Source organism: Doryrhamphus excisus, chromosome 17 (genome assembly GCF_030265055.1).
Source record: "Doryrhamphus excisus isolate RoL2022-K1 chromosome 17, RoL_Dexc_1.0, whole genome shotgun sequence".
Taxonomy (NCBI): domain Eukaryota; kingdom Metazoa; phylum Chordata; class Actinopteri; order Syngnathiformes; family Syngnathidae; genus Doryrhamphus; species Doryrhamphus excisus.
The window spans coordinates 10,073,313-10,091,109 of NC_080482.1; the positions used below are offsets into that span (position 1 = coordinate 10,073,313).

A 17,797-nucleotide genomic window follows, 5' to 3' on the forward strand; every position below is an offset into this window, starting at 1 on the left:
AAATAACCAAGAAAAACACAACAAGGAACTCTCCAAATCTCTTATTTTTTTCATATTTTCGGCTGCATGGCGTAGAAGTGGTTAGTGTGCAGACCTCACAGCTAGAAGACCCGAGTTCAATCCCACCCTCGGCCATCTCTGTGTGGAGTTTGCATGTTCTCTCCGTGCATGCGTGGGTTTTCTCCGGGTACTCCGGTTTCCTCCCACATTCCAAAAACATGCTAGGTTAATTGGCGACTCCAAATTGTCCATAGGCATGAATGTGAGTGTGAATGGTTGTTTGTCTATATGTGCCCTGTGATTGGCTGGCGACCAGTCCAGGGTGTACCCCGCCTCTTGCCCAAAGACAGCCGCGACCCTCGTGAGAAAAAGCGAATGAACATTTAGTGCTCATTAACATCATTTAAAAAGGTGGCACGGCGGTCTAGTGGTTAGCGGCAGACCTCACAGCGTGGAGACCAGGGTTCAATTCCACCCTCGGCCATCTCTGTGTGGAGTTTGCATGTTCTCCCCGTGCTTTCCAAAAACACATTCCAAAAACATGCTAGGTTAATTGGTGACTCCAAATTGTCCATAGGTATGAATGTGAGTGTGAATGGTTGTTTGTCTATATGTGCCCTGTGATTGGCTGGCCACCAGTGCAGGGTGTACCCCGCCTCTCGCCCGAAGACAGCTGGGATAGGCTCCAGCACCCCCTGCAACCCTCGTGAGAAAAAAGCGGTAGAAAATGAATGAATGAATGACATCATTTAAAAAGTCACTTTTTCATAAGAAGGGGCAGAGCTGCCATATTTTTGGGACCTATAAAAGTGATATTAAAATTGTCACTCATGTAATATTCCTTTTTTTGCTGTTTCTGTTTCTGTTTTAAGTCCACTGTTCTTGCAGTCAATGGCCCCCGTCTGCATGTCAGTCATTATAGCAGCAACACGGATGGTTGCGATATCATGCATCTTTACACACACATCTAATCACCTATTGTTTATTTGTTGGAAAAACAAACCCATTTTCCTGGACCTGGTAGCCACACCTCCCACTTTCACACACACACACACACACACACACATTGCCTTCTCCCTCCCCTTCCTTTACAATCTTGACCATTTTAGGCTGTTCCTTCTTTTTGCTGTTGGAAAAAGAGCAGGGGGGGGGGGCATAGTATGACAGCTTTTTCCTGCTTCTTGTGAACTGGAGCCGGGAAAGAGAGAGAGAGAGAGCGAGTGTGTTAGTCAGCCTCCTCCAACTTGGAGGGGAAGTTACCACCTCTTCCCAGTCTCACTCTTTACAGGACTTAAACCACAGCAACTAGAGACCATCCCGGGCTGCTTGTGTGTGATGAATGCCTCCCTCTCCCTCTTCATACACACCATTCTGGTTGATTTCAGAGGAAACCTGCCTGATGTACTCTGTGTGGAGTGAAGCGTGAGAGACTTGGACATGATTTGTTGTGACTAGACTGGTGAGTTTGCATCTATTCTACTGTATGGGACGTTCCTTTCAACTGTATTTCATTTAATAACAATAGTGGAGCATGAATGCGGGACATCTTGATTGATAAGCAGTTTATGCATCCTTGTTTAGCAAGATAACCTTTCTATAATCCTACTTTACACTTTCACTTTTGCTATTTTACCAAGCATGCAAAGCCATCCCAACAATGTCTATTTATTGCAACGCATTAAGATTAAGATATGCCTTTATTCGTCCCTCAGTGGGGAAATTTGTATTGCACAGCAGCAAGAGTACACAGTCAGTTAAGCAGTACAAAATACACAATATAGAAAAATAAACAATATAAACAACCCAAGTAGGCGGCACGGTGGTCTAGGGGTTAGCGCGCAGACCTCACAGCTAGGAGACCATGGTTCAATTCCACCCTCGGCCATCTCTGTGTGGAGTTTGCATGTTCTCCCTGTGCATGCGTGGGTTTTCTCCAGGTACTCCGTTTCCTCCCACATTCCAAAAACATGCTAGGTTAATTGGTGACTCCAAATTGTCCATAGGTATGAATGTGAGTGTGAATGGTTGTTTGTCTATATGTGCCCTGTGATTGGCTGGCGACCAGTCTAGGGTGTACCCCGCCTTACGCCCGAAGACAGCTGGGATAGGCTCCAGCACCCCCGCGACCCTCGTGAGGAAAAGCGGTAGAAAATGAATGAATGAATGAATGAATGAATGAATGAACAACCCAAGTATTAACAAAATCAACAGTTTTTCCCAGACTTATATACAATACAGTATGTAGATAATATGAAACGAGATGAGATATATGACCAGTCTATACATTGAGATCTTGTTAGAGAGTTAATATGAGGCATTATAGAAATACTTCACATAGAACTTAGTATATTGCATTTAGAGCCCTTAATATTGCACATGGAGGTTGCTGCTAAGTCTATGTTTGGACCATGCAAGTTGTTCCAAAAATGAGCTGATGCAGCATATATATTTGAGCCAGGATGTAAGCTTTCCTGTTCAGCTGCTCATTGGTAGCCAACCAGCTCATGTATAATCACTTTAAACAAACATGCAAACAAAGCACAAAAACTGTCAAATGTACATGCAGCTCCTCCATTATAATGACTGTCCATCTACCTCCATAGGGATATTAGCGTTTAGCACTTCTTATCAGGCAGAAAGAGAGATGACGGACAGCACTGCTCTCAGGGGTCTCCTTCAATTGAGCGCACTTAAGCTCCTCCAGTCAATCAGATAACCCTGATAACATAGGATTAAGTGTTAATGCTTGTTTTACTGACCCCCCCCCCCCCCCCCCCCCCTCCAAGGCCGCGGTTGACTTCTGCACGACCTCTCCGAGCTATTCAGACTTTCCTCAACCACCGACTCATTTCATCAGTATGCTTTGTCGTTATCTGTCCCTACGATGGTTGTTAACTGCTCTTCTTGGTCTCAGGTTCTAGTTTAGACTCCCTTGGTGGCAGTTTCACAAAGTAGAGACCTCGAGGAGGTCAGAGTCAGAGTTTTAAGGATCAATTCCACCGTGGCATGGAAATAGGAGTTCTGAATATTCAGAGAGGGCGGCACAGCGCGGGGGTAGCGGGAGCCTATCCCAGCTGTCTTCGGGCGAGAGGCGGGGTACACCCTGGACTGGTCGCCAGCCAATCACAGGGCACATATAGACAAACAACCATTCACACTCACATTCATACCTATGGACAATTTGGAGTCACCAATTAACCTAGCATGTTTTTGGAATGTGGGAGGAAACCGGAGTACCCGGAGAAAACCCACGCATGCACGGGGAGAACATGCAAACTCCACACAGAGATGGCCGAGGGTCGACCCTGGTCCCCTAGCTGTGCTCTGCGTGCTAACCACTAGACCACCGTGCTGCCCATCTTGGAATCAATAGTATTTTAAATCAGGATAACTTCACACTGGGGGCTGCACGAGTGGTTAGCGCGCAGACCTCACAGCTAGGAGACCAGGGTTCAATTCCACCCTCAGCCATCTCTGTGTGGAGTTTGCATGTTCTCCCCGTGCATGCGTGGGTTTTCTCCGGGTACTCCGGTTTCCTCCCACATTCCAAAAACATGCTAGGTTAATTGGCGACTCCAAATTGTCCATAGGTATGAATGTGAGTGTGAATGGTTGTCTATATGTGCCCTGTGATTGGCTGGCGACCAGTCCAGGGTTTACCCCGCCTCTCGCCCGAAGACATCTGGGATAGGCTCCAGCACCCCCGCGGCCCTCGTGAGGAAAAAGCAGTAGAAAATGAATGAATGAATGACTTTTGCACCTCAAGATAATAGCTTTGTTTACTTCTGTTTAATTAGCAATTGATTGAGTTGCCTTTCAGTATATAGAAATGTACTTAATCTGGAATTGGCATTGTTTGTTACTGAAAGAGTATTCATTGTGAAGCAAAACTTTACTCGATAAATCAGATTTAATCGTGAGTTGTTTGATTCACTTGTAAATGTTTTACCCCTTGCATTTCAACGTTAGACCACAAACATCATGTGTCCATAACGTTTTCCCATATTCAATGACGGCTGCTTTGACAAGCGCCCCAATACATCCCTGCTATGACAGTCAGTGTGACAGTTCCTGATGTAATCCCCTGCAGGCAATGCTCTCTTGCTAAAACGTTGGTATTCCATGTCAAAACATCAGGAATGTTTGAAAAACGGCATAGAAAAACCAGTCATGGAAAAAGGCAAACACGTGTTGTGTGTCACAGGCTAATAGGCGGCGGTCGTGTAATTGATACAGCATGTGGTGCTGGGTGGCGTACAAGATCGATGTGAGCTCATGCTTTTTTGACGATTGGGGAGTAAGAGTGAAATGTTGTAGCCATACGTCCATTTTTGATACCGTTTATCCTCATTTGGGTGGCGGGGGTATGCCGGAGCCTATCCCAGCTGATGTCGGTGCGAGAGGCGGGGTACACCCAGGACTGGTCGCCAGCCAATCACAGGGCACATATAGACAAACAACCATTCACACTCACATTCATACCTATGGACAATTTGGAGTCACCAATTAACCTAGCATGTTTTTGAAATGTGGGAGGAAACCGGAGTACCCGGAGAAAACCCACGCATGCACGGGGAGAACATGCAAAATCCACACAGAGATGGCCGAGGGTGGAATTGAACCCTGGTCTCCTAGCTGTGCTCTGCACACTAACCACTCGACCACCGTGCCGCCCATCTTGGAATCAATAGTATTTTAAATCAGGATACCTTCACACTGGGGGCTGCACCCAGGACTGGTCGCTAGCCAATCACAGGAGTGGAATATCAACAAATAAATGCTTTCAATAAGATTGCATGCATTGGAGTGAGCAGCTTGTACATAGTGTGATAACATCGGTATAAAGAAATGCGACTTGGGATATCTGCATGTGATTTACATACTAAAGCAAAGTGATGCTGCTTCACATCAGGAGCACATCTGGCCGCTATTAACCACTTGCCCTAACCCCCAGCGCCATGGCATATCTCCATTACCCTCCCATTACCTGCCAGGGCTCACTGAACACGCTCTCTACGGGACAAGCATTACACTGTGGTAGCCCCCCGCTCCCCACCCCTCCAAAACACGAGGATACGCTGGGAGTCATCCAGGCCTGGCGTCACACTGGCGTTGAATTTATAAGTCTATCTTTTATTGAAAAGTCTTGTTAATGCCAGTGCTGGCTCAGGTCTGTGTTTACTCATTGGTTCTGTTGTTCATTGAGTGCACGTCAAAAAAAAAAAAAAAAAGTGTGGCCAAAGTCAAACACATCATCAACACGTGACCAAACACACAATGTTCTTTTAGATTCGACATCAAACGTAAGGATCATGTCCTGGAAGCGTTCGGGAGTGCTGCACAAACACGCAGGGCTTCGTTTGAGAGCCACTACAGAGGGAATTTAGCACAAGTTGCATTTTGCTTTTTGAACATGCAGCTGGGAACACAAAGCAGAGAGCTTAAGTTATGAACAGTGGAAGTAGTACAAATATTAATAGAGCTGAGCATTTGGACCAAAGTCTTAAACATGACAACCGCATTTTCTTTTTAACATGCCTTGAACATTTTTACAGCAGGGCAAACAATAAACAGCGGAGCATCAAACACCAATCAGTTCCATATGTTTTCCAAAAGCGTACCACATAAAATAATGGCCCAAAACCGATACCCCTTTACATAAAATTTGATGTATTTATCATAGTTGTGTATTGAATTTTTTACCATAGATACCAAAGATACAGTATTTACTTATTTATATCTGTGATTACATGTTATTAATCTTGAGCTAACTACAAACTAAATGTGATTAATCATGATTAAATATTTTAATCTATTAACAGCTCTAATTAAAAGGTAAATACAATGCAACTCTTTAAAGATAAAGGTATAGCTCTACGTCAAATAGGGCGTAATAATGTAATGTAATGATCACGTGATTGGTGAATAATTGTATCTTGAAGCATGAAGAGCACTACTTGGCTGCAACCAGCAGAGGCACTTTTAATTCATTTATTAATTAATTCATGAAATTTTATGTAGTTATCATAGAATTGTTTACCACAAAGATACAGTATTTACATCCCTACTTTTTATAGGTCAAAACGTATTTAGATCTGTGATTAAATGTGATTAATCACGAGTTAACTATAGATTAAAATGTGATTAATTATGATTAAATATTTTACTCGATTAACAACTCTAATTAAAAGGTAAAAACGATACATCTCATTAAAGTTAAAGGTATAGTTCCATGCCAGTTTGTATCTTGAAGCATGAAGTGCACTACTTGGCTGCAACCAGCAGAGGCACTTTTAATTCATTTATTAATTAATTCATGAAATTTAATGTAGTTATCATAGAATTGTTTACCACAAATATACAATATTTACATCCCTACTTTTTATAGATGAAAACATATTTATATCTGTGATTACATGTGATTAATCATGAGTTAACTATAGATTAAAATGTGATTAATTATGATTAAATATTTTACTCGATTAACAGCTCTAATTAAAAGGTAAAAACAATACATCTCTTTAAAGTTAAAGGTATAGTTCCATGCCAGATTGTATCTTGAAGCATGAAGAGCACTACTTGGCTGCAACCAGCAGAAGCACTTTTAAAAATGTGATTAATAATGAGTTAACTATATATTAAAAATGTGATTAATTATGATTAAATATTTTACTCGATTAACAGCTTTAATTAAAAGGTAAAAACAATACATCTCTTTAAAGATAAAGGTATAGTTCCATGCCAGATTGTATCTTGAAGCATGAAGAGCACTACTTGGCTGCAACCAGCAGAGGCACTTCATTCATTCACAATAACATGACAACTATGGGATGCATTCATTTACCCAGTATGAAACAGAATGTCAAAATTTCACATTGAGAGTAATAGTCACAAAGTAGCAATGAATTTATGCACTGACATACAAGCGTAAAAGGAAGTGAACCAGTAGAAATGTAGGTTTTCGATAGACTTCGAAACTTTAAACATTGTTAGACTTCGATAAAGTCTCTTGTGATGACAGCAGTTCCAAGTCCAACGTTTTGTGCGTATTTTTCCAGAAAATTCTGTTGGAATTACATGTTTCACTCTACAACAATTTCAGATGTACACAGTATATTAATGGATATGAAATGTACTGTAATACTCGATGTAGCCTTCGTATTATCTGTGGTGTGCTCCAAAACGGTATGTGGTCGTTTCACAATGTTCCAATCGCTCTCACTAAATCAAACCGTGCGATTTTTTTCAAAAGTCCTCAGTGACCTAAGTCTGGTTTGGAACGTGGGGGTCAACCACAGGCCTGTCTTGTGTCCAAATACTACAGCTAAACATTAGAGACCCTGAAAAGACCTTGACAAGGAGGTCCTTCTTGCTGTCCCAAGGACCAAAGAAAGTTTGTTTGTTGTGGCTTCCATTAGAGGTTACCTTCACCTTACTGAGCTTCATGTTTCCACAGAGATGTTGTCCTCCATCTCTGCTCCTCCGAGGAGTTTCACATTTTAACATTTCCACATTCTGACCTGCTTATTCTAAAAATGCTGAGCCGCAGGAACTTTTTTAATGAACTACTTGCAGAGACGCAGGATACTGTAAATTCTAATGGCAGCTTCTCATATCCGACACCAAAAACAACAATTGTGACTAATTAAAATCTATTTTTAGTCTGCCAGCCAGCCACCGCCAAACCGCCGAAAAAAGCAGTTTGCGGCTTGTACTGAAATTCCAGGTGCTAAAAATATTCGTTCTGTGTCATTAAAAGCAGGAAACAACACGGACGGTGCTGTGCTCCCTTGTTATTATTTCATCAGTGCGTATATCAAATGTTTCAACTCCCTTACATAAATTCCAAAGGAGTTCTTCATTGCTTTACTGCAGTTTTTGTGCTGCTGTTCGGAGCGCTGTGGATAAATCATTGAGATGACATCTGTGTACAATAGACACCAGACATCCTCCGCTTATGAAACTGGACTTGGATGATCCGGGGAATCTTATTTCCTAAAGGAAAGTCCATTGTTGTTTTAGGATGATAAGAAAATAATCGCACAAGATGATAGTTTGGAACTCACATCCTTCAATGTAAACAATGCTCAGACAGAAATAGCATTGTCGTCGGAACATTCTCCCTGTGTATTATTAATATTAGTATTGGCAGTTTTTTTTAACTATGATAATTATAGGTTATCACCTTCAGTCTCGGGCTGATACTGGCACACGGGGGCATGATACTGGGCCTGATACCAGACAAACCATGTGATGATCTTATTATTCATTTATTCATTTTTTACCGCTTTTTCCTCACGAGGGTCGCGGGGGGTGCTGGAGCCTATCCCAGCTGTCTTCGGGCGAGAGGCGGGGTACACCCTGGACTGGTCGCCAGCCAATCACAGGGCACATATAGACAAACAACCATTCACACTCACATTCATACCTATGGACAATTTGGAGTCACCAATTAACCTAGCATGTTTGTTGGAATGTGGGAGGAAACCAGAGTACCCGGAAAAAAACCACACATGCACGGGGAGAACATGCAAACTCCACACAGAGATGCCTGAGGGTGGAATTGAACCCTGGTCTCCTAGCTGTGAGGTCTCACATTTGGAGAGTTTCTTTGTGTTGTGTTTTTCTTGACAGCGTACTTCCTGGGGTGGTTATTTTTTCATCCATGTAATTTGACTGAAAAATCATATAATTCATAAAATTTTAATCAGGATACCTTCACACTGGGGGCTGCATGAGTGGTTAGCACGCAGACCTCACAGCTAGGAGACCATGGTTCAATTCCATGAACCGCCGTGCCGCCCGATCTTATTATCACATACTATTTAATCATGACCTAATTATCACGTACTATTTAATCAAAAGACCATTTTGTTTCCCGAAAATGTTCAGTTTATTACATGTATTATATCTAAACAGTGTAAACACAGTAATTGCAAAAATATTTCAACAATAATATTTTATCAACAGTCTTATCTTATCAATGTCTGACAATTAAAGTTCCATTAAAAAAGCGGTAGAAAATGAATGAATGAATGAATGAATAATCAAGTTTGAGTTTTTTGGTGACTGGAGAAGCACTAGGCACTAAGCACTCGTGTGCTGTTCTCTGATTGGTTGTTTCACGGGCACGATACCAGAGCAGCGCGCTCTGAGTGGACAGCTACGGGGGCTGATACTGGCCATGGTTAAACTCTATATTTTATCAGTATCACTGCCCTGGGCTTTGACACAGTATCATTTCGGCATTTTCCCGTATCATTCATGGGCGGTTTCTAGGGTACAGGGCCAATTAATACTGTAGTATGTGATAATACTGTTTTATTTATCCTGTCAAGACCAGGCTAAATGACCATCAGAAAAACACAGGAAGAGGATGCTTCGTTGTTACACCTCAGGATATGACGCCAGGAAAGACACAATTATAAGCCCGGCCGGGACCAAAAATAGGACAAGATATTAATATCATGGGAGAACTCATTACAACTCTTCCAGTCTGGATATGAAAGCTGCTTTCAAGAGTCAAATATACCCAACCACTGCAGAAATATTTGTGTTAAGATCTTCCCACAGTACCACAGACGAGTGCACTGTTTTTTTGGCACAGCGGTTTTGCGGCGCTCAGCACTCCACAACAATGCGTGCTATAGAGTGTGCGCTAAAGGGTTTTACTGCTGTGTGACGCCTTTGTTAAAAACGACGAGGTTGTTGTAAAAACGGCGAATGTTTGTGAGAGGAACGCAAACTTGGCACGCTTGAAATTTGTTTTAGGGAGGTCTGTTAATAATTCCCCTCGCAACGAAACAATAACACAACAAGTGTGGTGTAATTAGTATTTACTTTAGACGGGGCTCTAAATGGATCCCCCAAGGAGTCCCGATGGAGCTCAGGTTGTCCGCATTCCAGCATAAGGTGTGCAAGTGTTAACTTTGACCTTGATTACTCAGATACTATAGCTATTTACTTTATTACCCTGGAGTCAAAAGCAAAGATCTCAGTGAAAGGATGCTTGGCTAACAGAGAGTGGATTAGTAGGAGGACATTTAGCTCTGTGGGGGACTGGAAAAGTAATTGAAAAACAAGGAAGTAAGTGCAACAGATAGCAGAAACTCAGTTCCGTTTTTTGTCTGGGAATACGTGAAGTCATAAGATATGTTTTGAATACAGGTACACTGTAAAGTTCTGATGGGTAAACCTTCACAAATGGATGTAACAAAGAAGACATTATTACATGCAAATTAACTCTGCTGTAATCCATAATGTTTTATCACTAACAAACCCTGCAGTACAAATAGTACACAGTGGAAAACCAAACTGTATTGCTTGACACCAGTCGGATATTCATTTTATACCGCTTTTTCCTCACGAGGGACTTCCCAGGGGGTGCTGGAGCCTATCCCAGCTGTCTTTGGGTCGCCAGCCAATCACAGGACACATATAGACAAACAACCATTCACACTCACATTCATACCTATGGACAATTTGGAGTCACCAATTAACCTAGCATGTTTTTGGAATGTGGGAGGAAACCGGAGTACCCGGAGAAAACCCACGCATGCACGGGGAGAACATGCAAACTTCACAGAGAGATGGCCGAGGGTGGAATTGAACCCTGGACTCCTAGCTGTGAGGTCTGCGCGCTAATCACTAGACCACCGTGCCGCCCAAAATATGATATTTTAGACAAAAATAAGAGACTCACATTTGGAGAGTTCCTTTGTATTGTGTTTTTCTTGACAGCGTACTTCCTGTGGTGGTTATTTTTTCATCCATGTAATATGACTGAAAAATCATATAATTCATAAAATGTAAATCAGGATACCTTCACACTGGGGGCTGCACGAGTGGTTAGCGCTGTTTTAATTTATTCCACCCACGGCCCGCCTCCAAACATTGCCATTCACATAAGTCTGCCCCTCTGTGACATCACAAAGGGGAATTTTTACCACACCTTTTGAAACTGAGCGTTTTGAGCCATCCCAAACTTCTTTTAAGGCTCACTTCCATATGCGCAAAGCTCATTATTTGAAACTTTGGCATCATTTAACAGGAGAATACAACATTCTAACTACATTTATAGGTCAGAAAAGTGGAAAAGGCATAAGAGGTCCCCTTTAAATCTATGATGTAAGTATGCGGTTTGAGACACAGCCTTGGTTTATGTTGTCTTGACTACAAGCTGAGTTGAGATCAACCTCTAACCCTTAAAAAGCACTCAAGTGCTGCTAAAAAATATGTAGCTGGCAGCTGGGCCTTTTTTTTAGGGGTACAAGTTGTAAGAAGGTCAAAGTGCGACATTTTTCACAGCCCACCTACTTAGAAGCAACCAACACCCCCTCAGGTTTGAGGCTTTTCAAGGTCAATTTTAAATGTATGGTGTCATGGTCTTTGGGTACTTTTGGGTATTTTTACTGAAGAGTCTTATATTATCTAGTATATACTGCAAAGTTTAGGGCAGGGGTCTCAAACTCAATTTACTTGGGGGCCACTGGAGCTCGGGTCTGGGTGAGACTAGGCCGCATCAGGTTCCCCCCCCCCCCAAAAAAAAACATTTATTAAAAACAAAAAAATTTAAAAAACGTCGCTTTGGTTCCAATTTTCTACAAGAAAAGCTCTGATAAAACATTCCACTGTTCTCAAATATCTTACACAAAATAAGATGAAAAATCAACAAATCAAGAATAAAGAAAATCAATCAATCGGTAATAAATAAATAAATATAATAATAATAATAAAACGGCAAATAATAAAAACTTGGTACATGATACCATACAGCATCCATATCAAACTTGCGCGGGCCGCACTAACATTAAACTTTCATATCAAGGCGGGGGCCTCAAACTAGTGTCCTGTGGGTCACATTTGGCCCGCGGGCCGCTTGTTTGAGACCCCTGGTTTAGGAGGTATAGAGTGTTCCGGGTAGTTGGCTTCTGTTCATTGTTATTAAGGTCACTTACAGTAGAAAGTTTTAGGGGTTTTGCAGTGATCTTAGGCCAAGTTTAACAGCCAGTTATTGGAATGTTTGGAGTTCCTCAGGGCCAAATGTGACAGGTTGTTAAATATCCAGCAAAGAATTGAAGTAGACTGGACTAGCTGAGGGATGGTTTCTTCGCTTTTGATGACAATAGAGGCAAAGGAAAGGATGTTTTAAAGTCATTCATGTTTGAAAACAAATAAACATCTAATAAACAAACTAGCCATTAAAGAAACATGGCAACCGATATCCATTATGGTAATGGTTTTATTTCATTTGAACATGCATCAGATTACAATTGAATGCATCACATAATCAGTTCACAGTTCCACATGTCCAAAAGGAGTAAGCAAAGCTTATTAAATCCTACCCCTCCATCTGGTACTTTTACAATCAGTAACTGTTACATTTGTTCACTTCCTGCTTTCTTAATATAGTTAATTAATTTATTTTTTATTTTATTTTTGTCATGTACCAAAGTACGAGGTGATATGACCATACAATGACATAATCGGTACCATATTTAACCAAATGTTGTGTATTATTGGCCTAAATAATGCATTTCCATGCATAAATGCATTACATTTGTTCACTTCCTGCTTTCCATAATACAGCTTAAGGTTTTTTTTTGTTTTTTTTTTTAAATAATGCACCTCGTACCGAAGTACAAGCTGATATTACCATCCAATGACATAATGGGTACCATAGTAGGTGTCAATATAGTGATATGTATAGCACATCATGACTGGTTCAAGACTCTTCATCCTTGTATTTAGCAAACATCAACTGCATTAGGTTTAAGAAAAAATGGAGAAATCAGATGGCTAAAATTTGCATAATTTTTTTTTCTTTCACAATCAGTAACTGTTACATTTGTTCACTTCCTGCTTTCAATAATACAATTTAAGGTTATCTCACAAAAGTTAGTACACCCTCACATTGTTGTTCTACTTAAGGATTTTCTAGGAGTATAAGAATATTGCCAACACCCAGAAACTGAGCTAGCAAAACCATCCAGTTCTTTGACAGGACAGAGTCCCCTCAGGGTAGGCCTCGACATGATCGACCAAAGAAGTTGAGTGCACATGCTCAGCATCACATGTACATGTTGTAAAATAGACATATGAGTTCCGCTAGCATTGGTTGGGGGTCAGTCTGCCAGCGCTCGGACCATATTCCGCTTACTGCATCAAATTGGGTCTGCATGGCTGTCATCTCAGAAGGAAGATGATGAACACGAGAGCCGTGTGTGATGCACGTAAAAGCCAACCAAAAGCGCCAACTTTTTTTTGCAGTGAAAGTGTTCCCTGTGGTCCTCTTACTCCAATAGGCCGACTGTTGTTTGCATTGCAGACGCCTCAGTGACTTTAGATCTAATGTGGCTTGACGTCTGTGTGTGTATGTGTGTGTGTTTGCTCATGTCTCAGGGTGTCCAAATGAACTGAGGACCAAAGATCGCAAAGCTTGTTCCAAATCGAGAAGGACAAAGTAAAGGAGCGTGATTGTTTCACATCCATTCTCCACACCATGAACTGGGACTGAAGACCCACTTTGCAGTTTAATTCCGTGGTAAGTACCTCATCTCCATTCTGTTTACAAGAACGTGTTTTTGCTTCACTCGTTGACTCCCAAATCTACATGACATATGGTCTACATGTGTGTTTTTTTTGTGGCTGAATTTTCCCAAAACAGTCAAATAAGGTATAAATCACAGAGGCATTGACATCATGACAGAGACCCTTCACTGAGGTCACCAGAAGGTGAGATTTGGACAGACATAAACATGCGGTTAGTGCAATTTAAAGCTATCCGTGTTACCTATGTGTGGGCACGATGACATGTGGTTCCACTTAAGAGAGCCGGCAGGTTAGTGCGGGATGACTTGCCAGTACGTCATCATTTCTCAAGATGTTTTTTTTTCCCGCTGCCAGCCACAAGACGAGGCCCATATTGGTGATCATCTGGGAATTATTCTGGTTATAAGCACCTCCCATCTCTGTGTGGAGTTTGCATGTTCTCCCCGTGCATTCGTGGGTTTAGTCCGGGTACTCCGGTTTCCTCCCACATTCCAAAAACATGCTAGGTTAATTGGTGACTCCAAATTGTCCATAGGTATGAATGTGAGTGTGAATGGTTGTTTGTCTATATGTGCCCTGTGATTGGCTGGCTGGCGACCAGTCCAGGGTGTACCCCACCTCTCACCTGAAGACACCTGAAGCTGGGATAGGCTCCAGCACCCCCCCCGACCCTCGTGAGGATAAGTGGTAGAAAATGAATGAATGAATGAACCTTCACACTGCAGATCATTCATTCATTCATTCATTCATTTACTACCGCTTTTCCTCACGAGGGTCGCGGGGGTGCTGCCTATCCCAGCTGTCTTCGGGCGAGAGGCGGGGTACACCCTGGACTGGTCACCAGTCAATCACAGGGCACATATAGACAAACAACCATTCACACTCACATTCATACCTATGGACAATTTGGAGTCACCAATTAACCTAGCATGTTTTTGGAATGTGGGAGGAAACCGGAGTACCCGGAGAAAACCCACGCATGCACGGGGAGAACATTCAAACTCCACACGGAGATGACCGAGGGTGGAGTCGAACCCTGGTCCTCCTAGCTGTGAGGTCTGCGCGCTAACCACTCGACCGCCGTGCTGCCCCCCACTGCAGATCAGTTCCCATTTATTTCTTGTTCATACTGTATGTGACCTGTATCTGATTTTTTTGTTTTTTTTGTTTTTTTTGCGTTTGATGTTGTCCTTTTGCGCACTCATGTCACTTCTCAGACACTTTTTGTTCACATTAAAAAGTTGCATTTTTTTGGTCTATATGTGCCCTGTGATTGGCTGGCGACCAGTCCAGGGTGTACCCCCCCGCCTCTCGCCTGAAGACAGCTGGGATAGGCTGCAGCACCCCCGCGACCCTCGTGAGGAAAAGCGGTAGAAAATGAATGAATGAATGAATGAAAGCACCTCCTTTTATTTTCTACTGGTTTGTTTTATGTTTCTATTGGCTTTTCAGTACTGTGATTGGCTGGCGACCAGTCCAGGGTGTACCCTGCCTCTCGCCTGAAGACAGCTGGGATAGGCTCCAGCATACCCCCATGACTCCAATGACTGGAATTTACATTTTTGGGCCCCCTATAGGTTGTGTTAGGCATGCCACCATAAGCTATATCTGTTTTAGGGCTAAACAGGGTCTGGAACCAATGAACCACTATAAACGAGGGACTGTATCTCAATGTGCTGGCGGTCTTGTAAGGTCTGTAAGGTCAAAAGTCATCAAGAATCTTAGTTGTCAAGGACAAAAATGTCCACACTGTACAAACATGCCTCACAAGGGTTTCTGCAGATCCCATCAGAAAGAGTTCCTAGTCGAGTACATGCAAAATTGACCCCGACCTCTGAGACGGAAAGGCAGTAGCAGCGTACCATGTGCCAGATGCATTATGACGACCCCCAGATGAAGTGGGCGCGAAAAAGAGGCACACAGAGGCGCTTTTGTGTGATACTCTGTAGGCGTCATCCCGCCCACCCGCAAGGCATGTGAAGAACCGCAGCGGTTTCGTGGGTTTGACATCCAAGTGCTGCACGGAATTCTCTCCACACTGGAAAAGCATGGATGTTTAAAAGTCATTCCCAACATGAGGGTGCATGTGATTTATCTGTTGCAGCTTTGAAGGACGCAAAAGCCACTATGGATGTGAAGAAGAAAGAAATGGACCTCCTGAGCAACAGCATAGCTGCTTATGCACACATTAAAGGTAAGTCACAGATGTAGTATCCAATACTGATTTAGTCATGTAAGTAAATTATTGCTCAATATATGCTAACCTATTCAAAAACAAATTGTTAAAGTTATTTAATTAATAATTCATTAATTTTGGTTTTAAATGTCTATCTGGTGGTAAAATAAATGCTGAGGTTTTAAATGAGATCATACAGTGTATGGTTGGGACTCAGATAAGCCAAAGAAAAAGCAACTTTAGAGGCCTCATTCATTCATTTTCTACCGCTTTTTCCTCATGAGGGTCGCGGGGGTGCTGGAGCCTATCCCAGCTGTCTTCGGGCGAGAGGCGGGGTACACCCTGGACTGGTCGCCAGCCAATCACAGGGCACATATAGACAAACAACCATTCACACTCACATTCATACCTATGGACAATTTGGAGTCACCAATTAACCTAGCATGTTTTTGGAATGTGGGAGGAAACCGGAGTACCCGGAGAAAACCCACGCATGCACGAGGAGAACATGCAAACTCCACACAGAGATGGCCGAGGGTGGAATTGAACCCTGGTCTCCTAGCTGTGAGGTCTGCGTGCTACTTTAGAAGCCTATTTTTCCTCAAAAAAAGTGTGTATGAAATGATTGTACTTGTTCACCCAGCAAACCCAGAGACCTTCGGGCTTTACTTCGTGCTGGGCGTGTGTTTCGGCCTGGTGCTGACCCTCTGCCTGCTGGTCATCCGCATCTCCTGCAAGCCACGCACTAACCTGGCCTCGTCCGCCGCCGCCGCCGCTCCGGAGAAAAAGCAGCCGAAAGACATCGAGGACGACGAGGACGACGAGGACAGCGATGACGAAGACGACGATGAGAGGTCTCACGATGTGGAAGCGCCCGCCTCGCTACTCGCCACCGAGATCCCCGTCTGCAACCACAGCAGCAACCATTCCGACGGGACGCTGAACGTGTTCACTTCGGCCGACGAGCTGGAAAGAGCACAGCGGCTGGAGGAGCGGGAGAGGATCATACGGGAGATATGGAGGAACGGACAACCAGATATTTTGGGCTCGGGAACGGGGACCATCGGAAGGGTGCATTACTACTAAGCCACATGACTTGAAGGCCCACTGTGGTGTGTTTGACTGTGACATTGCACTTGCTACGTTACAATACTGACAATGAAAACCAAAAGGTGTCTTAAAAGACTGCAGAATGAATGGAGCTGATGACACTTGAAGCTTTGAGCGTGGTGCTTAATGTGTTATGTATTGAATATGAAATGAAAGCATTCATATGGACACTATTTAGAATGTACTCTATGTTGCAATGAAGGTTCTCATGTAGGTGAAACTGTCGTGCCCCTGTAAAGGAAATTACAATGATTAAATAACATAATCCCACAGCACATGATGTTCCAAATAAAATATAGTTATCATAGTCAGGTTGCTATTAAATGACATATTTTTTGAATTATTTTCACCAAAAAGGAAATTAAAGTATTAAATAATTAAGCTCAAATAGTCTGCTGTTGATTCTTCACAGAAAAAAATAAACTAAATAATAAAATATGTGGGAATAACAACAAAACTGTGTCACTTGCGTGAGAAAAATGTTTTTACTAGTCTTCTGAAAGGAAGCAGTATGAGATGCCATAGGATTAGTAATTTCCTTAAAAATAGAGGGCAGTATTTTTTAAGAAAATACCGCACAGAACAAAGAGCTGGAACCTATAATTGTGTCACATGCACGCCCCCAGGGAAGGATAGTGTACTTTTATGTGTTTTTATTACTTGCATTCCATGTATTTGTGTATTTTGTACATAAATATCTCTTATAAACAACAATGTGTAATTTTTCCATCATATACTCTTTTTGTATGAAGAGCTCGGTGGATCTCGCTTCAACCAATAAGAAGCCAGCTTGTTGGGAGAACTGACCAATCAGGGTTGAGCTTTCACCAGCTACTTTGTTGATTTTGTGAAGGCACTTCATACAAACATTTGTATGTCCTCAACAAGCTAGTTGAAGGCATTACACGGCAGACGTGCACGACAAGTGGACCCCAAACAAGTAAGAAACGTTTCTAAAGA

The 17,797-nt window shown here is 42.5% G+C and overlaps 1 protein-coding gene and 1 long non-coding RNA gene across 4 annotated transcripts in view; both read left to right on the forward strand.

Annotated features, from left to right (window-relative positions):
- Window positions 1-1,258: 1,258 nt before the first annotated feature.
- Window positions 1,259-17,537, forward strand: eva1ba (eva-1 homolog Ba (C. elegans)). Of its 2 annotated transcripts, XM_058052823.1 has the most exons (5): window positions 1,259-1,459; window positions 13,402-13,543; window positions 13,667-13,734; window positions 15,656-15,745; window positions 16,371-17,537. In XM_058052823.1, the coding sequence occupies exons 4-5, from the start codon at window positions 15,679-15,681 to the stop codon at window positions 16,811-16,813; spliced, it is 510 nt and encodes a 169-aa protein (XP_057908806.1). In that variant the 5' UTR covers window positions 1,259-1,459; window positions 13,402-13,543; window positions 13,667-13,734; window positions 15,656-15,678; the 3' UTR covers window positions 16,814-17,537. The 2 variants fall into 2 exon arrangements, with proteins under 2 accessions (XP_057908806.1, XP_057908805.1); XM_058052822.1 differs by lacking the exon at window positions 13,667-13,734 and having other exon boundaries at window positions 1,260-1,459; window positions 16,371-17,535.
- Window positions 17,538-17,657: 120 nt separating this feature from the next.
- Window positions 17,658-17,797, forward strand: part of LOC131105079 (uncharacterized) — a 101,667-nt gene continuing 101,527 nt past the window's right edge. For both annotated transcript variants that reach the window (XR_009119873.1, XR_009119874.1), the window contains exon 1: window positions 17,658-17,777. This is a non-coding gene — a long non-coding RNA (uncharacterized LOC131105079). The remainder of the gene's footprint in view (window positions 17,778-17,797) is intronic.